This window comes from Carcharodon carcharias, assembly GCF_017639515.1.
Source record: "Carcharodon carcharias isolate sCarCar2 chromosome 35 unlocalized genomic scaffold, sCarCar2.pri SUPER_35_unloc_1, whole genome shotgun sequence".
Lineage (NCBI taxonomy): Eukaryota > Metazoa > Chordata > Chondrichthyes > Lamniformes > Lamnidae > Carcharodon > Carcharodon carcharias.
Window position 1 is genome coordinate 511,154 of NW_024470701.1, and position 22,511 is coordinate 533,664.

The 22,511-nt window shown below is 53.2% G+C and overlaps 1 protein-coding gene across 2 annotated transcripts in view; it reads right to left on the reverse strand.

Annotated features, from left to right (window-relative positions):
• Positions 1 to 22,511, reverse strand: part of LOC121274182 (serine/threonine-protein kinase A-Raf-like) — a 263,820-nt gene that overhangs the window by 177,983 nt on the left and 63,326 nt on the right. Inside the window, exons 1-3 of one of the 2 annotated variants that reach the window (XM_041181383.1) lie at positions 20,208 to 20,227; positions 11,821 to 12,058; positions 9,612 to 9,715 (exon numbers count right to left, since the gene is read on the reverse strand). In XM_041181383.1, coding sequence (XP_041037317.1) covers positions 9,612 to 9,715; positions 11,821 to 12,030 — 314 coding nt within the window. In that variant the 5' untranslated portion in view covers positions 12,031 to 12,058; positions 20,208 to 20,227. Of the gene's footprint in view, positions 1 to 9,611; positions 9,716 to 11,820; positions 12,059 to 20,207; positions 20,228 to 22,511 lie in introns of those variants that run through there. The other variant, XM_041181384.1, reaches the window with a different exon arrangement.

A 22,511-nucleotide genomic window follows, 5' to 3' on the forward strand; every position in this document is an offset into this window, starting at 1 on the left:
ACTGCGCTCTCCCCATATTACACACGCCTCACACTGCGCTCTCCCCATATTACACACGCCTCACACTGCGCTCTCCCCATATTACACACGCCTCACACTGCGCTCTCCCCGTATAACACACGCCTCACACTGCGCTCTCCCTGTATAACACATGCCTCACACTGCACTCTCCCCGTACTACACACGCCTCACATTGCGCTCTCCCCGTATTACACACGCCTCACACTGCGCTCTCCCCGTATAACACTCGTCTCACACTGTGATCTCCCTGTAGAACACACGCCTCACACTGCGCTCTCCCCGTACTACACACGCCTCACATTGCGCTCTCCCCGTATAACACACGCCTCACACTGCGCTCTCCCCTTATAACACACGCCTCACACTGCGCTCTCCCCGTACTACACACGCCTCACACTGTGCTCTCCCTGCATAACACACGCCTCACACTGCACCCTCGCTGTATAACACCCGCCTCACACTGCACGCTCCCTGTATAACCCACGCCTCACACAGAGCTCTCCCTGTATAACACACGCCTCACACTGCACTCTCCCTGTATAACCCACGCCTCACACTGCGCTCTACCTGTATAACACACGCCTCACACTGCAATCTCCCTGTATAACACACGCCTCACACTGCGCTCTCCCTGTATAACACACGCCTCACACTGCGCTCTCCCCGTATAACACATGCCTCACACTGTGATCTCCCTGTATAACACACGCCTCACACTGCGCTCTCCCTGTATAACACACGCCTCACACTGCACTCTCCCTGTATAACACAGGTCTCACACTGCACTCTCCCTGTATAACACACGCCTCACACTGCGCTCTCCCTGTATAACACACGCCTCACACTGCACTCTTCCTGTATAACACACGTCTCACACTGCACTCTTCCTGTATAACACACGTCTCACACTGCGCTCTCCCTGTATAACACACACCTCACACTGTGCTCTCCCCGCATAACACACGCCTCATATGCCACTCTCCCTGTATAATACACGACTCACACTGCGCTCTCCCTGGATAACACACGCCTCACACTGCGGTCTGCCTCTATAACACACGCCTCACATTGTGCTCTCCCTGTATAACACATGCCTCACACTGCGCTTTCCCCGTATAACCCACGCCTCACACTGCACTCTCCCTGTATAACACAGGCCTCACATTGTGCTCTCCCTGTATAACACACTCCTCATACTGCGCTTTCCCCGTATAACACACGCCTCACACTGCGCTCTCCCTGTATAACACACGCCCCACATTGTGCTCTCCCTGTATAACCCACGCCTCACACTGCGCTCTCCCCATATAACACACGTCTCACATTGTGCTCTCCATGTATAACCCACACCTCACACTGCGCTCTCCCTGTATAACACACGCCTCACATTGTGCTCTCCCTGTATAACACACTCCTCGCACTGCGCTTTCCCCGTATAACACACGCCTCACACTGCACTGTCTCTCTGTAGAACACAAGCTTCACACTGCGCTGTCTCTCTATAGAACACAAGCCTCAAACTGCGCTCTCTTCGTATAACACACGCCTCACACTGCGCTCTCCCCGTATTACAGACACCTCACATTGCGCTCTCCCCATATAACACACGCCTAACACTGCGCTCTCCCCATATTACACACGCCTCACATTGCGCTCTCCCCGTATAACACACGCCTCACAATGCACTCTCCCCGTATAACACACACCTCATATGCCGGTCTCCCTGTGTAACACACGCCTCACACTGCGCTCTCCCTGTATAACACACACCCACTCACATTGTGCTCTCCCTATATAACACACTCCTCACACTGCGTTCTCCCCGTATAACACTCGTCTCACACTGTGATCTCCCTGTATAACACATGCCCCCTCACACTGCGCTCTCCCCGTATAACACACACCTCACACTGCGCTCTCCCTGTATAACACACGCCTCACACTGCGCTCTCCCTGTATAACACACGCCTCACACTGCGCTCTCCCCGGATAACACACTCCTCACACTGCGCTCTCCCTGGATAACACACGCCTCACACTGCGCTCTCCCCGTATTACACAAGCCTCACACTGCGCTCTCCCCATATAACCGACGCCTCACACTGCGCTCTCCCCATATTACACACGCCTCACAATGCACTCTCCCCGTATTACACACGCCTCACAATGCACTCTCCCCGTATAACCCACGCCTCACACTGCGCTCTCCCCGTATTACACACGCCTCACAATGCACTCTCCCCGTATAACACACGCCTCACACTGTGCTCTCCCTGTATAACACACGCCTCATATGCCCCTCTCCCTGTATAATACACGAATCACACTGCGCTCTCCCTGGATAACACACACCTCACACTGCGCTCTCCCTGTATAACACACGCCTCATGGACCGCTCTCCCTGTATAATACACGAATCACACTGCGCTCTCCCTGGATAATACACGAATCACACTGCGCTCTCCCTGGATAACACACGCCTCACACTGCACTCTCCCTGTATAACACACGCCTCACACTGCACTCTCCCTGTATAACACACGCCTCATAGGCCGCTCTCCCTGTATAATACACGAATCACACTGCGCTCTCCCCGTATAACACACGCCTCACACTGCACTCTCCCTGTATAACACACGCCTCACACTGCACTCTCCCCGGATAACACACGCCTCATATGCCGCTCTCCCTGTATAACACACGCCTCACACTGCGCTCTCCCCATATAACACACGCCTCACACTGCGCTCTCCCCATATAACACACGCCTCACACTGCGCTCTCCCTGATTAACACACGCCTCACACTGCGCTCTCCCTGTTGAACACATGCCTCACACTGCGCTCTCCCTGTTGAACACAAGCCTCACACCGCGTTCCCTGTATAACACAAGCCTCACAACTGCGCTGTCTCTCTGTAGAATACAAGCCTCACACTGCGCTGTGTCTCTGTATAACACAAGCCTCACACTGCACTCTCTCTCTGTAGAACACAAGCCTCACACTGCGCTGTCTCTCTATAGAACACAAGCCTCAAACTGCGCTCTTCATATAACACACGCCTCACACTGTGCTCTCCCCGTATTACACACGCCTCATACTGCGCTCTCCCCGTATAACACATGCCTCACACTGCGCTCTACCCGTGTTACACACGCCTCACTCTGCGCTCTCCCCGTATAACACACGCCTCACACTGCGCTCTCCCTGTAGAACACACGCCTCATACTGCGCTCTCCCCGTATAACACACGCCTCACACTGCGCTCTCCCCGTATTACACACGCCTCACACTGCGCTCTCCCCGTATAACACACGCCTCACACTGCGCTCTCCCCGTATTACACACGCCTCACACTGCGCTCTCCCCGTATTACACACGCCTCACACTGCGCTCTCCCCTTATAACACACGCCTCACACTGCGCTCTCCCCGTATAACACACGCCTCACACTGCACTCTCCCCGTATAACACACGTCTCACACTGCGCTCTCCCCGTACTACACACGCCTCACACTGTGCTCTCCCCGTATTACACACGCCTCATATGCCGCTCTCCCTGTATAATACATGACTCACACTGCACTCTCTCTGTATAACACACACCTCACACTGCGCTCTCCCTGGATAACACACGCTTCACACTGCGCTCTCCCTGGATAACACACGCCTCACACTGCGCTCTCCCTGTATAACACACGCCTCACACTGCGCTCTCGCTGTATAACACACGCCTCACACTGCGCTCTCCCTGTATAACACATGCCTCATATGCCGCTCTCCCTGTATAACACATGCCTCACACTGCGCTCTCCCTGTATAATACACGCCCCTCACATTGTGCTCTCCCTGTATAACACATGCCTCACACTGCGCTCTCCCCGTATAACACTCGTCTCACACTGTGATCTCCCTGTAGAACACACGCCTCATACTGCGCTCTCCCCGTATAACACACGCCTCACACTGCGCTCTCCCCGTATTACACACGCCTCACACTGCGCTCTGCCCGTATAACCCACGCCTCACACTGCGCTCTGCCCGTGTTACACATGCCTCACAATGCAGTCTTTCCGTATAACACACGCCTCACACTGTGCTCTCCCCGTGTAACACACGCCGCATATGCCGCTCTACCTGTATAATACACGACTCACACGGCGCTCTCCCTGTATAACACACGCCTCACACTGCGCTCTCCCTGTATAACACAGGCCTCACACTGCGCGCTCCCTGTATAACACAAGCCTCACACTGCGCTCCCTGTTTAACACAAGCCTCACAACTGCGCCGTCTCTCTGTAGAATACAAGCCTCACACTGCTCTGTGTCTCTGTATAACACAAGCCTCACACGGCATTGTCTCTCTGTAGAACACAAGCTTCATACTGCGCTGTCTCTCTATAGAACACAAGCTTCACACTGCGCTATCTCACTGTAGAACACAAGCTTCACACTGCACTGTCTCTCTATAGAACACAAGCCTCAAACTGCGCTCTTCATATAACACACGCCTCACACTGTGCTCTCCCCGTATTACACACGCCTCATACTGCGCTCTCCCCGTATAACACACGCCTCATATGCCACTCTCCCTGTAGAACACACGCCTCACACTGCGCTCTAACCGTATAACACACGCCTCACACTGCGCTCTACCCGTGTTACACACGCCTCACTCTGCGCTCTCCCCGTATAACACACGCCTCACACTGCGCTCTACCCGTGTTACACACGCCTCACTCTGCGCTCTCCCCGTATAACACACGCCTCACACTGCGCTCTCCCTGTAGAACACACGCCTCATACTGCGCTCTCCCCGTATAACACACGCCTCACACTGCGCTCTCCCCGTATTACACACGCCTCACACTGCGCTCTCCCCGTATAACACACGCCTCACACTGCGCTCTCCCCGTATTACACACGCCTCACACTGCGCTCTCCCCGTATTACACACGCCTCACACTGCGCTCTCCCCGTATAACACACGCCTCACACTGCGCTCTCCCCTTATAACACACGCCTCACACTGCGCTCTCCCCTTATAACACACGCCTCACACTGCGCTCTCCCCGTATAACACACGTCTCACACTGCGCTTTCCCCATACTACACACGCCTCACACTGTGCTCTCCCCGTATTACACACGCCTCATATGCCGCTCTCCCTGTATAATACATGACTCACACTGCACTCTCTCTGTATAACACACGCCTCACACTGCGCTCTCCCTGGATAACACACGCCTCACACTGCGCTCTCCCTGGATAACACACGCCTCACACTGCGCTCTCCCTGTATAACACACGCCTCACACTGCGCTCTCCCTGTATAACACACGCCTCACACTGCGCTCTCCCTGTATAACACATGCCTCACACTGCGCTCTCCCTGTATAATACACGCCCCTCACATTGTGCTCTCCCTGTATAACACATGCCTCACACTGCGCTCTCCCCATATAACACTCGTCTCACACTGTGATCTCCCTGTAGAACACACGCCTCACACTGCGCTCTCCCCGTATAACACACGCCCCACACTGCGCTTTCCCCATATAACACACATCTCACACTGCGATCTCACTGTATAACACATGCCTCACACTGCGCTTTCCCTGTATAACACATGCCTCACAATGCGCTCTCCCCATATAACACACGCCTCACACTGCGCTCTCCCTGTAGAACACATGCCTCACACTGCGCTCTCCCTGTTGAACACATGCCTCACACTGCGCTCTCCCTGTATAACACAAGCCTCACCCTGCACTGTCTTTCTGTAGAACACAAGCCTCACACTGCGCTCTTTGTATAACACAAGCCTCACATTGTGCTCCCTGTATAACACAAGCCTCACAACTGCGCTGTCTCTCCGTAGAACACAAGCCTCACACTGCGCTGTGTCTCTGTATAACACAAGCCTCACACTGCACTCTCTCTCTGTAGAACACAAGCCTCACACTGCGCTGTCACTCTATAGAACACAAGCCTCAAACTGCGCTCTCTTCGTATAACACACGCCTCACACTGCACTCTACCCGTATAACACACGTCTCACACTGTGATCTCCCTGTATAACACACACCTCACACTGCGCTCTCCCCGTATAACACACGCCTCACACTGCGTTCTCCCCATATAACACACATCTCACACTGCGATCTCACTGTATAACACATGCCTCACACTGCGCTTTCCCTGTATAACCCATGCCTCACACTGCGCTCTCCCCATATAACAAACACCTCACACTGCGCTCTCCCTATATAACACATGTCTCACACTGCGCTCTCCCTATATAACACACGCCTCACACTGCGCTCTCCCCTTATAACACACACCTCACACTGCGCTCTCCCCATATAACACACGCCTCACACTGCGCTCTCCCCGTATAACACACGCCTCACACTGCGCTCTCCCTGATTAACACACGCCTCACACTGCGCTCTCCCTGATTAACACACGCCTCACACTGCGCTCTCCCTGTAGAACACACGCCTCACACTGCGCTCTCCCTGTAGAACACACGCCTCACACTGCGCTCTCCCTGTAGAACACACGCCTCACACTGCGCTCTCCCTGTCGAGCACATGCCTCACACTGCATGCTCCCTGTATAACACAAGCCTCACACTGCGCCGTCTTTCCGTAGAACACAAGCCTCACACTGCGCTCTCTGTATAACACAAGCCTCACACTGCGCTGTCACTCTGTGGAACACAAGCCTCACACTGCGCTGTCTCTCTGTATAACACAAGCCTCACACAGCGCTGTCACTCTGTAGAACACAAGCCTCACACTGCGCTCTCTGTATAACACAAGCCTCACACTGCGATGTCTCTCTATAGAACACAAGCCTCAAACTGCGCTCTCCCCGTATAACACACGCCTCACACTGTCCTCTCCCTGTATAACACACTCCTCACACTGCGCTCTCCCCCTATTACACACGTCTCACACTGCGCTCTCCCCGTATAACACACTCCTCACAATGCGCTCTCCCCGTATTACACACGCCTCACACTGCGCTCTCCCCGTATAACACACATCTCATACTGCGCTCTCCCTGTATAACACACACCCCACACTGCGCTCTCCCTGTATAACACACGCCGCACACTGCGCTCTCCCTGTATAACACACGCCTCACACTGCGCTTTCCCTGTATAACCCATGCCTCACACTGCGCTCTCCCTGTATAACACACGCCTCACACTGCGCTTTCCCTGTATAACCCATGCCTCACACTGCGCTCTCCCCTATAACACCCGCCTCACACTGTGATTTCCCTGTATAACACACGCCTCACACTGCGCTTTCCCTGTATAACACACGCCTCACACTGCGCTCTCCCCGTATAACACCCGCCTCACACTGTGATCTCCCTGTATAACACACGCCTCACACTGCGCTTTCCCTGTATAACACACGCCTCACACTGCGCTCTCCCCGTATAACACACGCCTCACACTGCACTCTCCCCGTATAACACACGCCTCACACTGCGCTCTCCCTGTATAACCCATGCCTCACACTGCGCTCTCCCTGTATAACACCCGCCTCACACTGCACTCTCCCCGTATAACACCCGCCTCACACTGCACTCTCCCCGTATAACACACGCCTCACACTGCGTTCTCCCTGTATAACACCCGCCTCACACTGCGCTCTCCCCATATAACACACGCCTCACACTGCGCTCTCCCCGTATAACACACGCCTCACACTGCGCTCTCCCTGATTAACACACGCCTCACACTGCGCTCTCCCTGATTAACACACGCCTCACACTGCGCTCTCCCTGTAGAACACACGCCTCACACTGCGCTCTCCCTGCAGAACACATGCCTCACACTGCGCTCTCCCTGCCGAACACATGCCTCACACTGCGCTCTCCCTGTCGAACACATGCCTCACACTGCATGCTCCCTGTATAACACAAGCCTCACACTGCGCCGTCTTTCTGTAGAACACAAGCCTCACACTGCGCTATCTGTATAACAAAAGCCTCACACTGCGCTGTCTCTCTGTATAACACAAGCCTCACACTGCGCTGTCTCTCTGTATAACACAAGCCTCACACAGCGCTGTCTCTCTGTAGAACACAAGCCTCACACTGCGCTCTCTGTATAACACAAGCCTCACACTGCGATGTCTCTCTATAGAACACAAGCCTCAAACTGCGCTCTCCCCGTATAACACACGCCTCACACTGCGCTCTCCCTGTATAACACACGCCTCACAAAGCGCTCTCCCCCTATTACACACGCCTCACACTGCGCTCTCCCCGTATAACACACGCCTCACAATGCGCTCTCCCCGTATTACACACGCCTCACACTGCGCTCTCCCCGTATAACACACATCTCATACTGCGCTCTCCCTGTATAACACACACCCCACACTGCGCTCTCCCTGTATAACACACGCCGCACACTGCGCTCTCCCTGTATAACACACGCCTCACACTGCGCTTTCCCTGTATAACCCATGCCTCACACTGCGCTCTCCCTGTATAACACACGCCTCACACTGCGCTTTCCCTGTATAACCCATGCCTCACACTGCGCTCTCCCCTATAACACCCGCCTCACACTGTGATTTCCCTGTATAACACACGCCTCACACTGCGCTTTCCCTGTATAACACACGCCTCACACTGCGCTCTCCCCGTATAACACCCGCCTCACACTGTGATCTCCCTGTATAACACACGCCTCACACTGCGCTTTCCCTGTATAACACACGCCTCACACTGCGCTCTCCCCGTATAACACACGCCTCACACTGCACTCTCCCCGTATAACACACGCCTCACACTGCGCTCTCCCTGTATAACCCATGCCTCACACTGCGCTCTCCCTGTATAACACCCGCCTCACACTGCACTCTCCCCGTATAACACCCGCCTCACACTGCACTCTCCCCGTATAACACACGCCTCACACTGCGTTCTCCCTGTATAACACCCGCCTCACACTGCGCTCTCCCCGTATAACACCCGCCTCACACTTTGATCTCCCTGTATAACACATGCCTCACACTGCGCTGTCTCAATATATAACAAAATCCTCACACTGCCCTGTCCCTCCACATAACAAATCTCACACTGTGCTCACTGTATAACACACACTACGCATTGTGCTGTCTCTGAATAACACACACCTCACACTGCACTCTGCATAATATACAATGCTCCCTCTCTGTCTAACACACAGTTCACACTGCGCTGTCTCTCTGTATCACACACAGTTCACACTGCACTGTCTCTCTGTATAACACACACGGCACACTGCGTTGTATCTCTATATAACACACGCCCCACACTGCACTATTCCTCTGTATAACACATGCTGCGCTGCCCCACTGTCTCGCAGAGTTAGCACTGGCGTTCTGCTTACCCATGAGCTCATGCTGGCCCCTGTGCACAGGCTCTGCGTACCTTTCTGCTCTAAGTAGCGCTGTACTTCCACACGGAGCCCTTTGTACAGCTCTCTGTGAACACTCATCTGTCTGTGTATACTCCCCAGTCACTGGCTTCACACCAAACCCCTCAGACAGAAACAGTGCTGTGAAGATCTCACCCATCAATGAATCTGTAGACCGCACAGCATTTCTGGGACAGTCCTCGGACTTTCAGTGCTTTGTCTAAGCTGTCGTTCACTGTCATCCCCTCACGCACATTTACCTGCGAAAAATCACAGAACACATCTGGTGTAATTATTATACAATAGGAGAGCAACGGTCTGGAAAGTCAGACTCAGCATCACCCAATGATACCCTCAACAAGTAGAACTGAGGGAGCCTTACTCTGTATCTAACCCCGTGCTGTACCTGTCCTGGGAGTGTTGGATGGGGATGGTGTAGAGGGGGCTTTACTCTGTATCTAACCCTGTGCTGTACCTGTCCTGGGAGTGTTTGATGGGGACAGTGTAGCTGGAGCTTTACTCTGTATCTAACCCTGTGCTGTACCTGTCCTGGGGGTGTTTGATGGGGACAGTGTAGCTGGAGCTTTACTCTGTATCTAACCCCGTGCTGTACCTGTCCTGGGAGTGTTTGATGAGGACGGTGTAGAGGGAGCTTTACTCTGTATCTAACCCCGTACTGTACCTGTCCTGGGAGTGTTTGATGGGGACGGTGTAGAGGGAGCTTTACTCTATCTCTAACCCCGTGCTGTACCTGTCCTGGGAGTGTTTGATGGGGACAATGTAGAGGGAATATTAATTCCATATCTGACCCACGTTATCCTTGATCTGCCCATCTCTGACTCTGCACCACAAAGTCCCCTCAGAATTCCATGCTTCCATGTTTTAAATTCTGGTTTATTTCAGCTCCCTACATGGTCTTCTGACCACCCCCCGCCCCTCCAGACCTCCTGCAGCCCCCCCACCTCCCCATTATGCAAGGACTGAAAGAATCCACCACTAGCCACTGAGATTCTCCTCGGTCCCATCCCCTCGCAAGCAGTTGGCAGTTTTATGGGAAATTACGGCATGGCAAGAAGCTCTTCAGACCACTGTATCAGTGCCACCCAAAGAGGATCCGTCCAGCCTAATCCCACAGATCAGCCATTGGTTCCGGCGCTTCGAATGTTTATCCGATTGTTCGTTTGGCATTGCTGCCTTTCACCGCACACCCCCATCACACCCCTCCACCCGGCCCACTCGAACCCGGTCTAAACCTCCCCCACTTACCCTCAGTCTCAGCTCCTTGGTTATGGACCCCATGCCACAGGGAACTGTTGCTTCCTATCCACCCCAGGTAGGCTCCTCAATTTAATACACTGTCTTTATAATCTCCCCTCAGCTCCTGTGTTCCAGAGGAAACAACCCCAGCCTCTCCAACCTTTCCACGTAGAGTGTTGATTCAAGAAGCTCGACACCGTCCAGGACAAAGCAGCCGCCGCTCGACCGGCACCCCCATCCACAAACATTCACTCCCTCCACCACCGACGCACAGGGGCAGCAGTGTGTGTACCATCTACAAGATGCACTGCAGCAACTCACCAAGGCTCCTTCGACAGCGCCGCCCAAACCCACCACCTCTACCACCTAGAAGGACAAGGGCAGCAGACACACGGGGAACACCACCAGCTGCAAGTTCCCCTCCGAGCCCCACTCACCATCCCGACTTGGAAATATATCGGCCGTTCCTTCACTGTCGCTGGGTCAGAATCCTGGAACTCCCTCCCTAACAGCACGGTGGCTGTACCTACACCACACGGACAAAATCCTGGAATCCCTGCCTAACAGCGCTGTGGGTGTACCTACACCACACGGGACAAAATCCTGGAACTCCCTCCCTAACAGCGCTGTGGGTGTACCTACACCACACGGGACAAAATCCTGGAACTCCCTCCCTAACAGCGCCGTAGGTGTACCTACACCACACGGGACAAAATCCTGGAACTCCCTCCCTAACAGCGCCGTGGGTGTACCTACACCACATGGAGACTGTAGCGGCTCAAGAAGGCGGCTCACCCACCACCTTCTCAAGGGGGCAATTAGGGACGGGCAACGAATGCTAGCCTGGCCTCGACACCCACAACGCACAAAACAGCAAGTTAAAATTCTCCATTCCTGGCAACAGCCTTGGTAAATCCTTGCACCCTCTCTACAGTGCAAACACATGCAGGAAAGCCAGAACCACAGCGAGTGAGAGGTGCCCCGCCAACTGGCAGCCCAGATTCACCCCTGCCCACCAGCCCCCCACCCCCTACAAGGGTCGAGACACCCAAGTCCTCACCGAGCCCGCGCCCCCCCCACCCCGACACTTCACGGGAGCATGACTTACCACTGTGCGTTGCTTGTTCGGCAGGTAGACGCGGACAGTTCCCGTGGCCCTGGGCATCTCGCCAGGGCTCTGCGCCTGCGGTGCCCGATGGTACGGCGGCTGCTGCTGCTCCTGGCTGCCAGCAGTCGGGGGAGGCACTCCGCTGATGGTGAGGCTGGGGAGACCGAAGCCATTGCTCAGAGCCGGGGAGGACGCCGAGCTCCGCTTCATTCAGGCTGAGACGCTCACCACGTTACGCCTGCAAATCAAACAACAGGAACGCCGAGCGGTCAGGCAGTGCTGTCTCAATGCGCCCGGGCCGCTCACTCACGGCAGCGCCAGCTGCCACCAACGGCAGGGCGATAACCCAGTCTGTCTGCAAGATAAATGCTGGCCCCCATGGCAAAACCACACTGGCACTTTTTCCCATCCAAGCCATGGAATATTAACCAGTACAGGTTCTGCTGCCTGCATCTTAACTCGCACCGTGTCCCGTTCATTCACCTGGCCTGCGGCACTCAACTGCCTTTAGCAGCTCCGGGGTCTGCCCAAACCTCAGCTTAAAGATTCTCATCTTAATGTTGAAAGGCCTCCAAGCCGCTTCTCGCTTCCTACTCTCTATACCCTACACCCCTCCCTATTTCAGTAACATCCTCCAGCCCCAACAGGCCTCGCTATCTCTGTAACCTCCTCCAGCCCCAACAACCCTCCCTATCTCTGTAACCTCCTTCAGCCCCAACACCTCTCCCTATCTCTGTAACCTCCTCCAGAAACAACAACTCTCCCTATCTTGGTAACCTTTTCCAGCCCCTACAACACTCCCTATATCAGTAACCTCCTCTAGCCCTGACAACCCTCCCTATCTCTGGAACCTCCTCCAGTCCCTATAACACTCCCTAACTCGGTAACCTCCTCCAGCCCCTACAACACTCCCTATCTCTGTAACCTCCTCCAGCCCATACATCCCTCCCTATCTCTGTAACCTCCTCCAGCCCCTACAACACTCCAAATCTCTGTAACCTCCTCCAGCCCCTAAAACCCTCCCTATCTCTGTAACCACCTCCAGCCCCTACAACCCTCCCTTTCACCGTAACATCCTCCAGCCTCTTCAACGCTTCCTATCTCTGTAACCTCCTCAAGCACCTACATCCCCCCCATCTCTGTAAACTCCTCCATCCCCTACACCCCTCCCTATCTCTGTAACCTCCTCCAGCTCCTACATCCCTCCCTATCTCTGTAAAATTCTCCAGCCCCTATTCCCCTCCCAATCTCTGTAACCTCCTCCAGCCCCCACACGCCTCCCTATCTCTGTAAACTCCTCCAGCTCTTACATCCCTCCCTATCTCTGTAAAATCCTCCAGCCCCTATTCCCCTCCCAATCTCTGTAAACTCCTCCAGCCCCTACACCCCTCCCTATCTCTGTAACCTCCTACGGCTCCTAAAACCCTCCCTATCTCTGTAACCTCCTCCAGCCCCTACAACACCCCCTATCTCTGTAACCTCCTCCAGCCGCTACATCCCTCCCTATCTCTGTAACCTCCACCAGCCTCTACAACCCTCCCTATCTCTGTAACCTCCTCCAGCCCCTACAACCCTCCCTATCTCTGTAAACTCCTCCAACCCCTACACCCCTCCCTATCTCTGTAACGTCCTCCAACCCCTACACCCCTCCCTATCTCTGTAACCTCCTACAACCCCTACAACGCTCCTTATCTCTGTAACCTCCTCCAGCCCCTACAACTCTCCTTATCACAGTAACCTCCTCCAGCCCTGACAACCCTCCCTATTTCTGTAACCTCCTTCAGCCACTACACCCCACCCTATTTCTGTAACCTCCTCCAGCCCCTACAAGCCTCCGTATCTCTGTAACCACCTCCAGCTCCAACAACCCTCCCTATCTCTGTAGCCACCCCCAGACCCAACACCCCTCCCTATCTCTGTAACCTCCTCCACAAACAACAACTCTCCCTATCTTGGTAACCTTTTCCAGCCCCTACAACACTCCCTATCTCTGTTACCTCCTCCAGCCCTGACAACACTCCCTATCTCTGGAAACTCCTCCAGCCCCTATAAACCTCCCTATCTCGGTAACCTCCTCCAGCCCCTACAACACTCCCTATCTCTGTAACCTCCTCCAGCCCCTACATCCCTCCCTATTTCTGTAACTTCCTACAGCCCCCACAACCATCCCTATCTCTGTAACCTCCTCGAGCCCCTACATCCTACCCTATCTCTGTAACCTCATCCATCCCCCACACGCCTCCCTATCTCTGTAACCTCCTCCAGCCCCTACACCCCTCCCTATCACTGTAACCTCCTACGGCCCCTACAACCCTCCCTATCTCTGTAACCTCCTCCAGCCCCTAAAACACTCCCTATCTCTGTAACCTCCTCCAGCCGCTACATCCCTCCCTATCTCTGTAACCTCCTCCAACCCCTACACCCCTCCCTATCTCTGTAACATCCTCCAACCCGTACACCCCTCCCTATCTCGGTAACCTCCTACAAACCCTACAACACTCCCTATCTCTGTAACCTCCTCCAGCCCATACATCCCTCCCTATCTCTGTAACGTCCTCCAGCCCCAACACTCCCAATCTCTGTAACCTCCTCCAGCCCCTACAACCATCCCTATCTCTGTAACCTCCTCCAGCCCCTACAACCATCCCTATCTGTGTAACCTCCTCCAGCCCCTACAGCCCTCCCTATCACCGTAACATCCTCCAGCCTCTTCAACGCTTCCTATCTCTGTAACCTCCTCAAGTCCCGACAGCCACCCCTATCTCTGTAAACTCCTCCATCCCCTACACCCCTCCCTATCTCTGTAACCTTCTCCAGATCCTACATCCCTCCCTATCTCTGTAAAATCCTCCAGCCCCATTCCCCTCCCAATCTCTGTAACCTCCACCAGCCCCCACACGCCTCCCTATCTCTGTAACCTCCTCCAGCCCCTACAACCCTCCCTATCTTTGTAACCTCCTACGGCTCCTAAAACCCTCCCTATCTCTGTAACCTCCTCCAGCCCCTACAACACCCCCTATCTCTGTAACCTCCTCCAGCCGCTACATCCCACCCTATCTCTGTAACCTCCACCAGCCTCTACAACTCTCCCTATCTCTGTAACCTCCTCCAGCCCCAACAACCCTCCCTATCTCTGTAACCTCCTCCAACCCCTACACCCCTATCACTGTAACCTCCTCCAACCCCTACACCCCTCCCTATCTCTGTAACCTCCTCCAACCCCTACAACGCTCCTTATCTCTGTAACCTCCTCCAGGCCCGACAACCCTCCCTATCTCTGTAACCTCCTCCAGCCACGAAAACCCTCCCTATCTCTGTAAACTCCTCCAGCCCCTACAACCCTCCCTATCTCTGCAACCTCCTCCAGCCCATACAACCCTACCTATCACAAACCCTCTCGGACCCCAACAACCCTCCCAATCTCTGTAACCTCCTCCAGCCCCTACACTCCTATCTCTGTAAAGCACCCAGCCCCTACACCCCTCCCGATCTTTGTAACCTCCTCAGGCCCCAAAAACCCTCCTTATCTCTGTCACCTCCTCCAGCCCCTACAACGCTCGTAATCACAGTAACCTCCTCCAGCCCTGACAACCCTCCCTATTTCTGTAACCTCCGTCAGCCCCTACACCCCTCCCTATTTCTGTAACCTCCTCCAGCGCCTACAAGCCTCCATATCTCTGTAACCTCCTCCAGCCCCAACAACCCTCCCTATCTCTGTAACCACCTCCAGCCCCTACAACCCTCCCTATCACTGTAAAATCCTCCAGCCCCGACAACCTCCCTATCTCTGTAACATCCTCCAGCCCCTATAAACCTCCCTATCTCTGTAACCTCCTCCAGCCCCTACATCCCTCCCTATCTCTGTAACCGCCTCCAGCCCCGACAACACTCCCTATCTCTGTAACATCCTCCAGCCCCTACAACCCTCCCTATTTCTGTAACCTCCTACAGCCCCTACAACCATCCCTATCTCTGTAACCTCCTCCAGCCCCTACAACCCACCCTATCTCCGTAACCTCTTCCAGCCTCTTCAACGCTTCCTATCTCTGTAACCTCCTCGAGCTCCTACATCCTCCCCTATCTCTTAAACCTCCTCCATCCCCTACATCCCTCCCTATCTCTGTAACCTCCTCCAGCTCCTACATCCCTCCCTATCTCTGTAAACTCCTCCAGGCCCTCTTCCCCTCCCTATCTCTGTAACCTACTCCAGCCCCCACACGCCTCACTATCTCTGTAACCTCCTTCGAGCCCCTACACCCCTCCCTATTTCTGTAACTTCCTCCAGCCCCTACAAGCCTCACTATCTCTGTAACCTCCTCCAGCCCCAACAACCCTCCTTATCTCTGTAACCACCTCCAGCCCCTTCAACCCTCCCTATCTCTGTAACCTCCTCCAGCCCGAACAACCCTCCCTATCTCTGTAACCTCCTCCAGCCCCACCACCCCTCCCTATCTCTGTAACCTTCTCCAGCCCCAACAACTCTCCCTATCTTGGTAACTTTTTCCAGCCCCTACAACACTCCCTATCTCTGTAACCTCCTCCAGCCCTGACAACCCTCCCAATCTCTGGAACTTGCTCCAGCCCCTATAACCCTTCCTATCTCGGTAACCTCCTCCAGACCCTACAACACTCCCTATCTCAGTAACTTCCTCCAGCCCCTACATCTCTCCCTATTTCTGTAACCTCCTCCAGCCCCTACAACCCTCCCTATCTCTGTAACCTCCTCCAGCCCCTACAACCATCCCTATATCTGTAACCTCCTCCAGCTCTAATGACCCTCCTTATCTCTGTAACCTCCTCCAGCCCCGACAACCCTCCCTATCTCGGTAACCTTTTCCAGCCCCAACAACCCTCCCTATATCTGTAACCTCCTCCAGCCCTGACAATCCTCCTTATCTCTGTAACCTCCTCCAGCCCCTACAACCCTCCCTATCTCAATAACCTCTTCCAGCCCCAACAACTCTCCCTATCTCGGTAACCTTTCCCAGCCCCTACAACCCTCCCTATCTCTGTAACCTCTTCCAGCCCTGACAACCCTCCCTATCACTGTAAACACCTCCAGCCCATACAACCCTCCCTATCTCTGTAACCTCCTCCAGCCCTGACAACCTTCCCTATCTCTGTAAACTCCTCCAGCCCATACAACCCTCCCTATCTCTGGAACCTCCTCCAGACCGTACAACCCTCCCTATCTCTGTAACCTCTTCTCGTCCCTACAACCCTCCCTATCTCTGCAACCTCCTATAACCCTCCGAGATCTCTGCGCTCCTCCAATTCCGGCCTCTCGAGCATCCCCCGATTCCCATCGCTCCACCATTGGCGGCCATGCCTTCAGCTGCCTGGGGCCCTATGCTCTGTAATTCTCTTCCTAAGCCTCCCCGCCTCTCTCATTCTCCCTCTGAAAGCTTTGGGAGACTTAATCACATCGAAGACCAGAAGCTAAAGGCTCAACTGAGAGATGGCGACTCCGTTATCACTGTCCCTCCGACAGTGCAGGATTCCCTTAGCACTGACCACCCGACAGTGCGGGACTCCCTCAGCACTGACTCTCCGACAGTGCGGCACTCCCTCAGCACTGACCGTCCAAAAGTGCGGCACTGCCTCAGCACTGACCCTCCGACAGCGCAGCGCTCCCTCAGCACTGACCATCCGACAGCGCGGTGCTCCCTCAGCACTGACCCTCCGACAGCGCGGCGTTCCCTCAGCACTGACCCTCCCACAGCGCGGCGCTCCCTCAGCACTGACCCTCCACAGCGCGGCGCTCCCTCAGCACTGACCCTCCACAGTGCGGCACTCCCTCAGCACTGACCCTCCACAGCGCGGCGCTCCCTCAGCACTGACCCTCCGACAATGCGGTGCTCCCTCAGCACTGACCCTCCGACAGCGCGACGCACCCTCAGCACTTACCCTCCGACAGCGCGACGCTCCCTCAGCACTGACCCTCCCACAGCGCGGCGCTCCCTCAGCACTGACCCTCCGACAGTGCGATGCTCCCTCAGTACTGACCCTCAGACAGTGCGGCGTTCCCTCAGCACTGACCCTCAGACAGCGCGGCGCTTCCTCAGCACTGACCCTCCGACAGCGCGGCGCTCCCTCAGCACTGACCCTCAGACAGTGCGGTACTCCCTCAGCACTGACCCTCCCACAGCACAGAAAGGTTGGACAGATTGGGTTTGTTTCCACTGGAGTTTAGAAAAGTGAGGGGTGACTTGATTTAAGTATATAAGATCCTGAATGGTCTTGGCAAGGTGGGCGTAGAAAGGATGTTTCCTCTTGTGGGTGAGTCCAAAGTTAGGGGTCACTGTTTTAAAATTAGGGGTCTCCCTTTTAGGACAGAGATGAAGAGAATTTTTTTCTCTCAGAGGGTTGTATGAGTTTGGAACTGTCTGCCTCCAAAGGCGGTGGAGTTGGGGTCATTGCATATATTTAAGGCCGAGGTAGATAAATTCCTGTCAGGCAAGGGAATCAAAGGTTACCAGGGTTAGATGGGAATGTGGAAATCAAAACACAAACAGATCAGTCATGATCTTATTGAATAGCAGAGCAGGCTCGAAGGGTTGAATGGCCTACTCCTGCCCCTATTTCGTATGCTCGCAATGGTCTGCATTTCTGCAGCATCTTTCACTAGCTAAGCACTTCACAGCCAACGACGTATTTTTTCTGAAAATGCAATGTAGAACCGACCAAGGCCAATATATGCACAGTAAGATCCCACACACACCGATCAGGTACAATGGGACGATGATCTGCTATTCGTAAAGTTGGTTTGAGAATTGGTTCCCCTCCCCCCCCCCCGCCAACTCTCTTTCGAAAGGTTGAGAGGCCTTTTACATCCACCCATTCTAGCAGTCAGCAAGAGATATTAATGTATATGATGTTATTGTAAATATGTTTTTAAAATTGGAGGTTTAGTCTGTGTGTGTGTTAACTGGATTAAAGCCAGCTTGTCTGGGTGCTTTGATGTAGAGTAGTTTTCAGATGTAAACAGAGGTAGAGGGTACACTTGCATTTTGTTTAACAGAGTATTCAAGAGTGGGAGCGAAATCTTGCGCCAACTAGGAGACACCAAGCAATGTTTATATTACTAATACAACTGGTACTATGAAAGGGGTTTTATTGTTAGAAGAGGCGGAGTTCAAAGGGCCTGGTGATACAATGAGAATCAGCATTCAAAAGGTATAAACTGGGAAGAGTTTGTGTGTGCAGGTCAGAGGCATGTTAGCCTACAGCTGTCTGCAAAAGAACCAAATTGAAAGGAACCTCATTTTGAATTTGTAAGGTGAAAATGCTTGGCCTGGTGTCTGGTTAACTCTGTAGGTGCTGTTGCCTTAGTGGAGATTAATTTAGGATTTTGTTAAAAGCTATGATAGTAGTAATTTGTCGCCAGTGTATGTGTTTAATTTGTTGCAAATTGCTAAATGTTTCATTTAGTTTAATATAAAAACCTCTCAAGAACTGGTGGTCTTATTCCTGAATTTAGAGCTGCAACTCATACCAATTGAAAATATAGGTTATGACAGTGGTTTAAAGTTTCCCTCTGGGATTTTAAATAACTCAGCCTTACAAACTGGTGTCAGAGCACTGGCAGATGGGGGCCTCAAACTGATGACTCCATCAGTACTGACCCTCCGACAGTGCGGCACTCCCTCAAGACTGACCCTCCGACAGTGCGGCTCTCCCTCAGCACTGACCCTCCGACAGTGGGGCGCTCCCTCAGCACTGATCCTCCTACAGTGTGGCGCTCCCTCGGCACTGACCCTCCGACAGCGCGGCGCTCCCTCAGCACTGACCCTCTGACACTGAGGCGCTCCCTCAGCACTGACCCCCCCCACAGTGCGGCACTCCCTCAGCACTGACCCTCCTACAGTGCGGCGCTCCCTCGGCACTGACCCTCCGACAGTACGGTGCTCCCTCAGCACTGACCCTCTGACAGCACGGCACTCCCTCAGCACTGACCCTCCTACAGTGTGGCGCTCCCTCAGCACTGACCCTCCGACAGCGCGGCACTCTCTCTGCACTGACCCTCCGACAGCGCGGCGCTCCCTCAGCACTGACCCTCCGATAGTGTGGCGCTCTCTCTGCACTGACCTTCCCACAGTACGGCGCTCCCTCAGCACTGACCCTCTGACAGTGCGGCGCTCCCTCAGCACTGAAACTCCCACAGTGCGGCGCTCCCTCAGTATTGTTCAAGTCTTCTGTCTATTTAAATTTTCTGTGCATGTTGCCTGCTTGGTTACTTAACACGATCAGCTTGCGCAGGTCATTTGGGTCACAGCAGCACCATTTTGATGGTGCATTATCCACGACTCATTGACTCAGGGCCAAGAATGGCCCAGGCTCGCTTGCAAAAGTTCGAACGATCTTATCAGGATCAGATGTGGGCTTACTTCAACTGACGGTGGCTGAGAAAACTGAGTGCAAGTCACTTTTAAAACTCTTTTTATGTCGAGGAATTTGTCCAAGATACTTTGCAAGTGAATCATTTTTTTTTTGATCTCACTGGTTAGGTTGGCAAACACACATCCGGAGGACTAAGCAAGATGAAGTGCAGGGTTTGAACAGCCAAAGCGGTGAAGCCCAAGTGTGGGTAATCAGTCCGATCTGTCACATGTTTCACACAACCTTCCTCTGAGATGAAATGTCTGTTCGTGACCTTGTGCAATGCAGGAAGCACCAAGTGACTCCAAAAATAACTCTGTTGTTTGTTCTGAAAGTACTTCAAGAAGAATGAATACCAGACCAGTGAGAAGTGCAAGCCTGCTATTAAAGGCAAACTGACGACGAGAGCATTAGTAACAAAACCTGTACAACACCCAGCGCACAGCACAATAAGCTCTCACCTGTACCACACCCAGTGCACAGAACAATAAGCTCTCACCTGTACCACACCCAGTGCACATAACAATAAGCCCTCACCTGTACACACCTTGTACAGTACAATAACCCCTCGCCTGCACCAGTGTACAGTGCAATAATCCCTCGCCTGCACCAGTGTACAGTGCAATAATCCCTCGCCTGCACCAGTGTACAGTGCAATAACCTCTCACTTGTACCAGTGTACAGTATAATAACCCCTTGCTTGTAACAGCGTACAGTACAATAATCCCTCGCCTACGCCACAGTGTATGTGCAATAACCCCTCGCTTTTACCAGTGTGTAGTGTAACAACCCCTCACCTGTACCAGTGCGTAATGCAATAACCCTTCACCTGTATCGGTGTACAGTACAGAAACCCTCATCTGTACCAGTGTACAATACAAAAACCCCTCACCAGTACCAGTGCACAGTACATTAAATCCTCGCCTGCGCCATGCTCAGTGTACCATACAACAGCCTCACGCCTGTACCACAAACAGTGTACATTAACCCCTTGCCTGTACCACACACACTGTACATTTAACCCCTTGCCTGTACCACACCCAGTGTACAAAAACCGCTCCCTGTACCAATGTACAGTACAAAAACCCCTGGCCTATACCAGTGTACTGTACAACCCCTCGCCTATGCCAGTGTACAGTCCAATAACCCTTCCCCTGTACCAGTGTACAGTACAATAACCCCTCACCTGCAACGCACTGTGCACAATACAATAACTCCTCACCTGTACCACGCCCAGTGTACAATAACTGCTTGCCTATATCACACCCAGTGCACAATAACCCCTTGCCTGCACCACACGCAGTATACAGTACAATAAACCCTCCACTGCACCATTTCCAGTGAACAGTACAATAACTCCATGCCTGAACCACACTGTTGACAGTACAATAACCCCTCACCTGTACCACATTCTGTACTGTACAATAGCCCCTCATCTGTACTACATCCAGCGTACAGCACAATAATCCCTCACCTGTAACAGTGTACAGTAAACCTCATCTATACCACACCCATGTATGGATAGTATGATAACTCCTTCGTCTGCACAATATTCCTGTGCCTGTACCAGTGTACAGGGCAATAACCCCTCACCTGTACCACACAGTGTACAGTACACCTCATCTCTACCACACCCAGTGAATAGTACAATAACCCCACACCTATACCACACAGTGAACAGTACAATAACCCTTCATCTGTACCATTCCCCGTTTACAGTAGAGAAACTCCTCACATGTACCAGTGTACACTACAATAACCCATCACCCATACTACACTGTGCACAGTACATTAAATCCTCATCTGTACCACACCCACTGTACCGTACAACAGCTCCACTCCTGTATCACAACCAGTGTACAATAACCCCTTGCCAGTACCACACTATGTACAATAAACTCTTGCCTGTACCACATCCAGTATACAGTACAATAAACCCTCCACTGTACCATACCCAGTGAACATGCAATAACCCCTCACCTATGCCAGTGAACAGTGCAATAACGACTCGCCTGTACCAGGGTATAGTACAAAAACCCCTCGCCTGTACCAGGGTATAGTACAAAAACCCCTCGCCTGTACCAGGGTATAGTACAAAAACCCCTCGCCTGTACCAGGGTATAGTACAAAAACCCCTCGCCTAGAGTACATAACAAAAACCCCTCACCTGTACCAGAGTACAGTACAAAAACCCCTCACCTGTACCACAGTACAGTACAGTACAAAAGCCCCTAGCCTGTACCATACGCAGTATACAATACAATAAACCCTCCACTGTACCATACCCAATGAATAGTACAATAACCCCACGC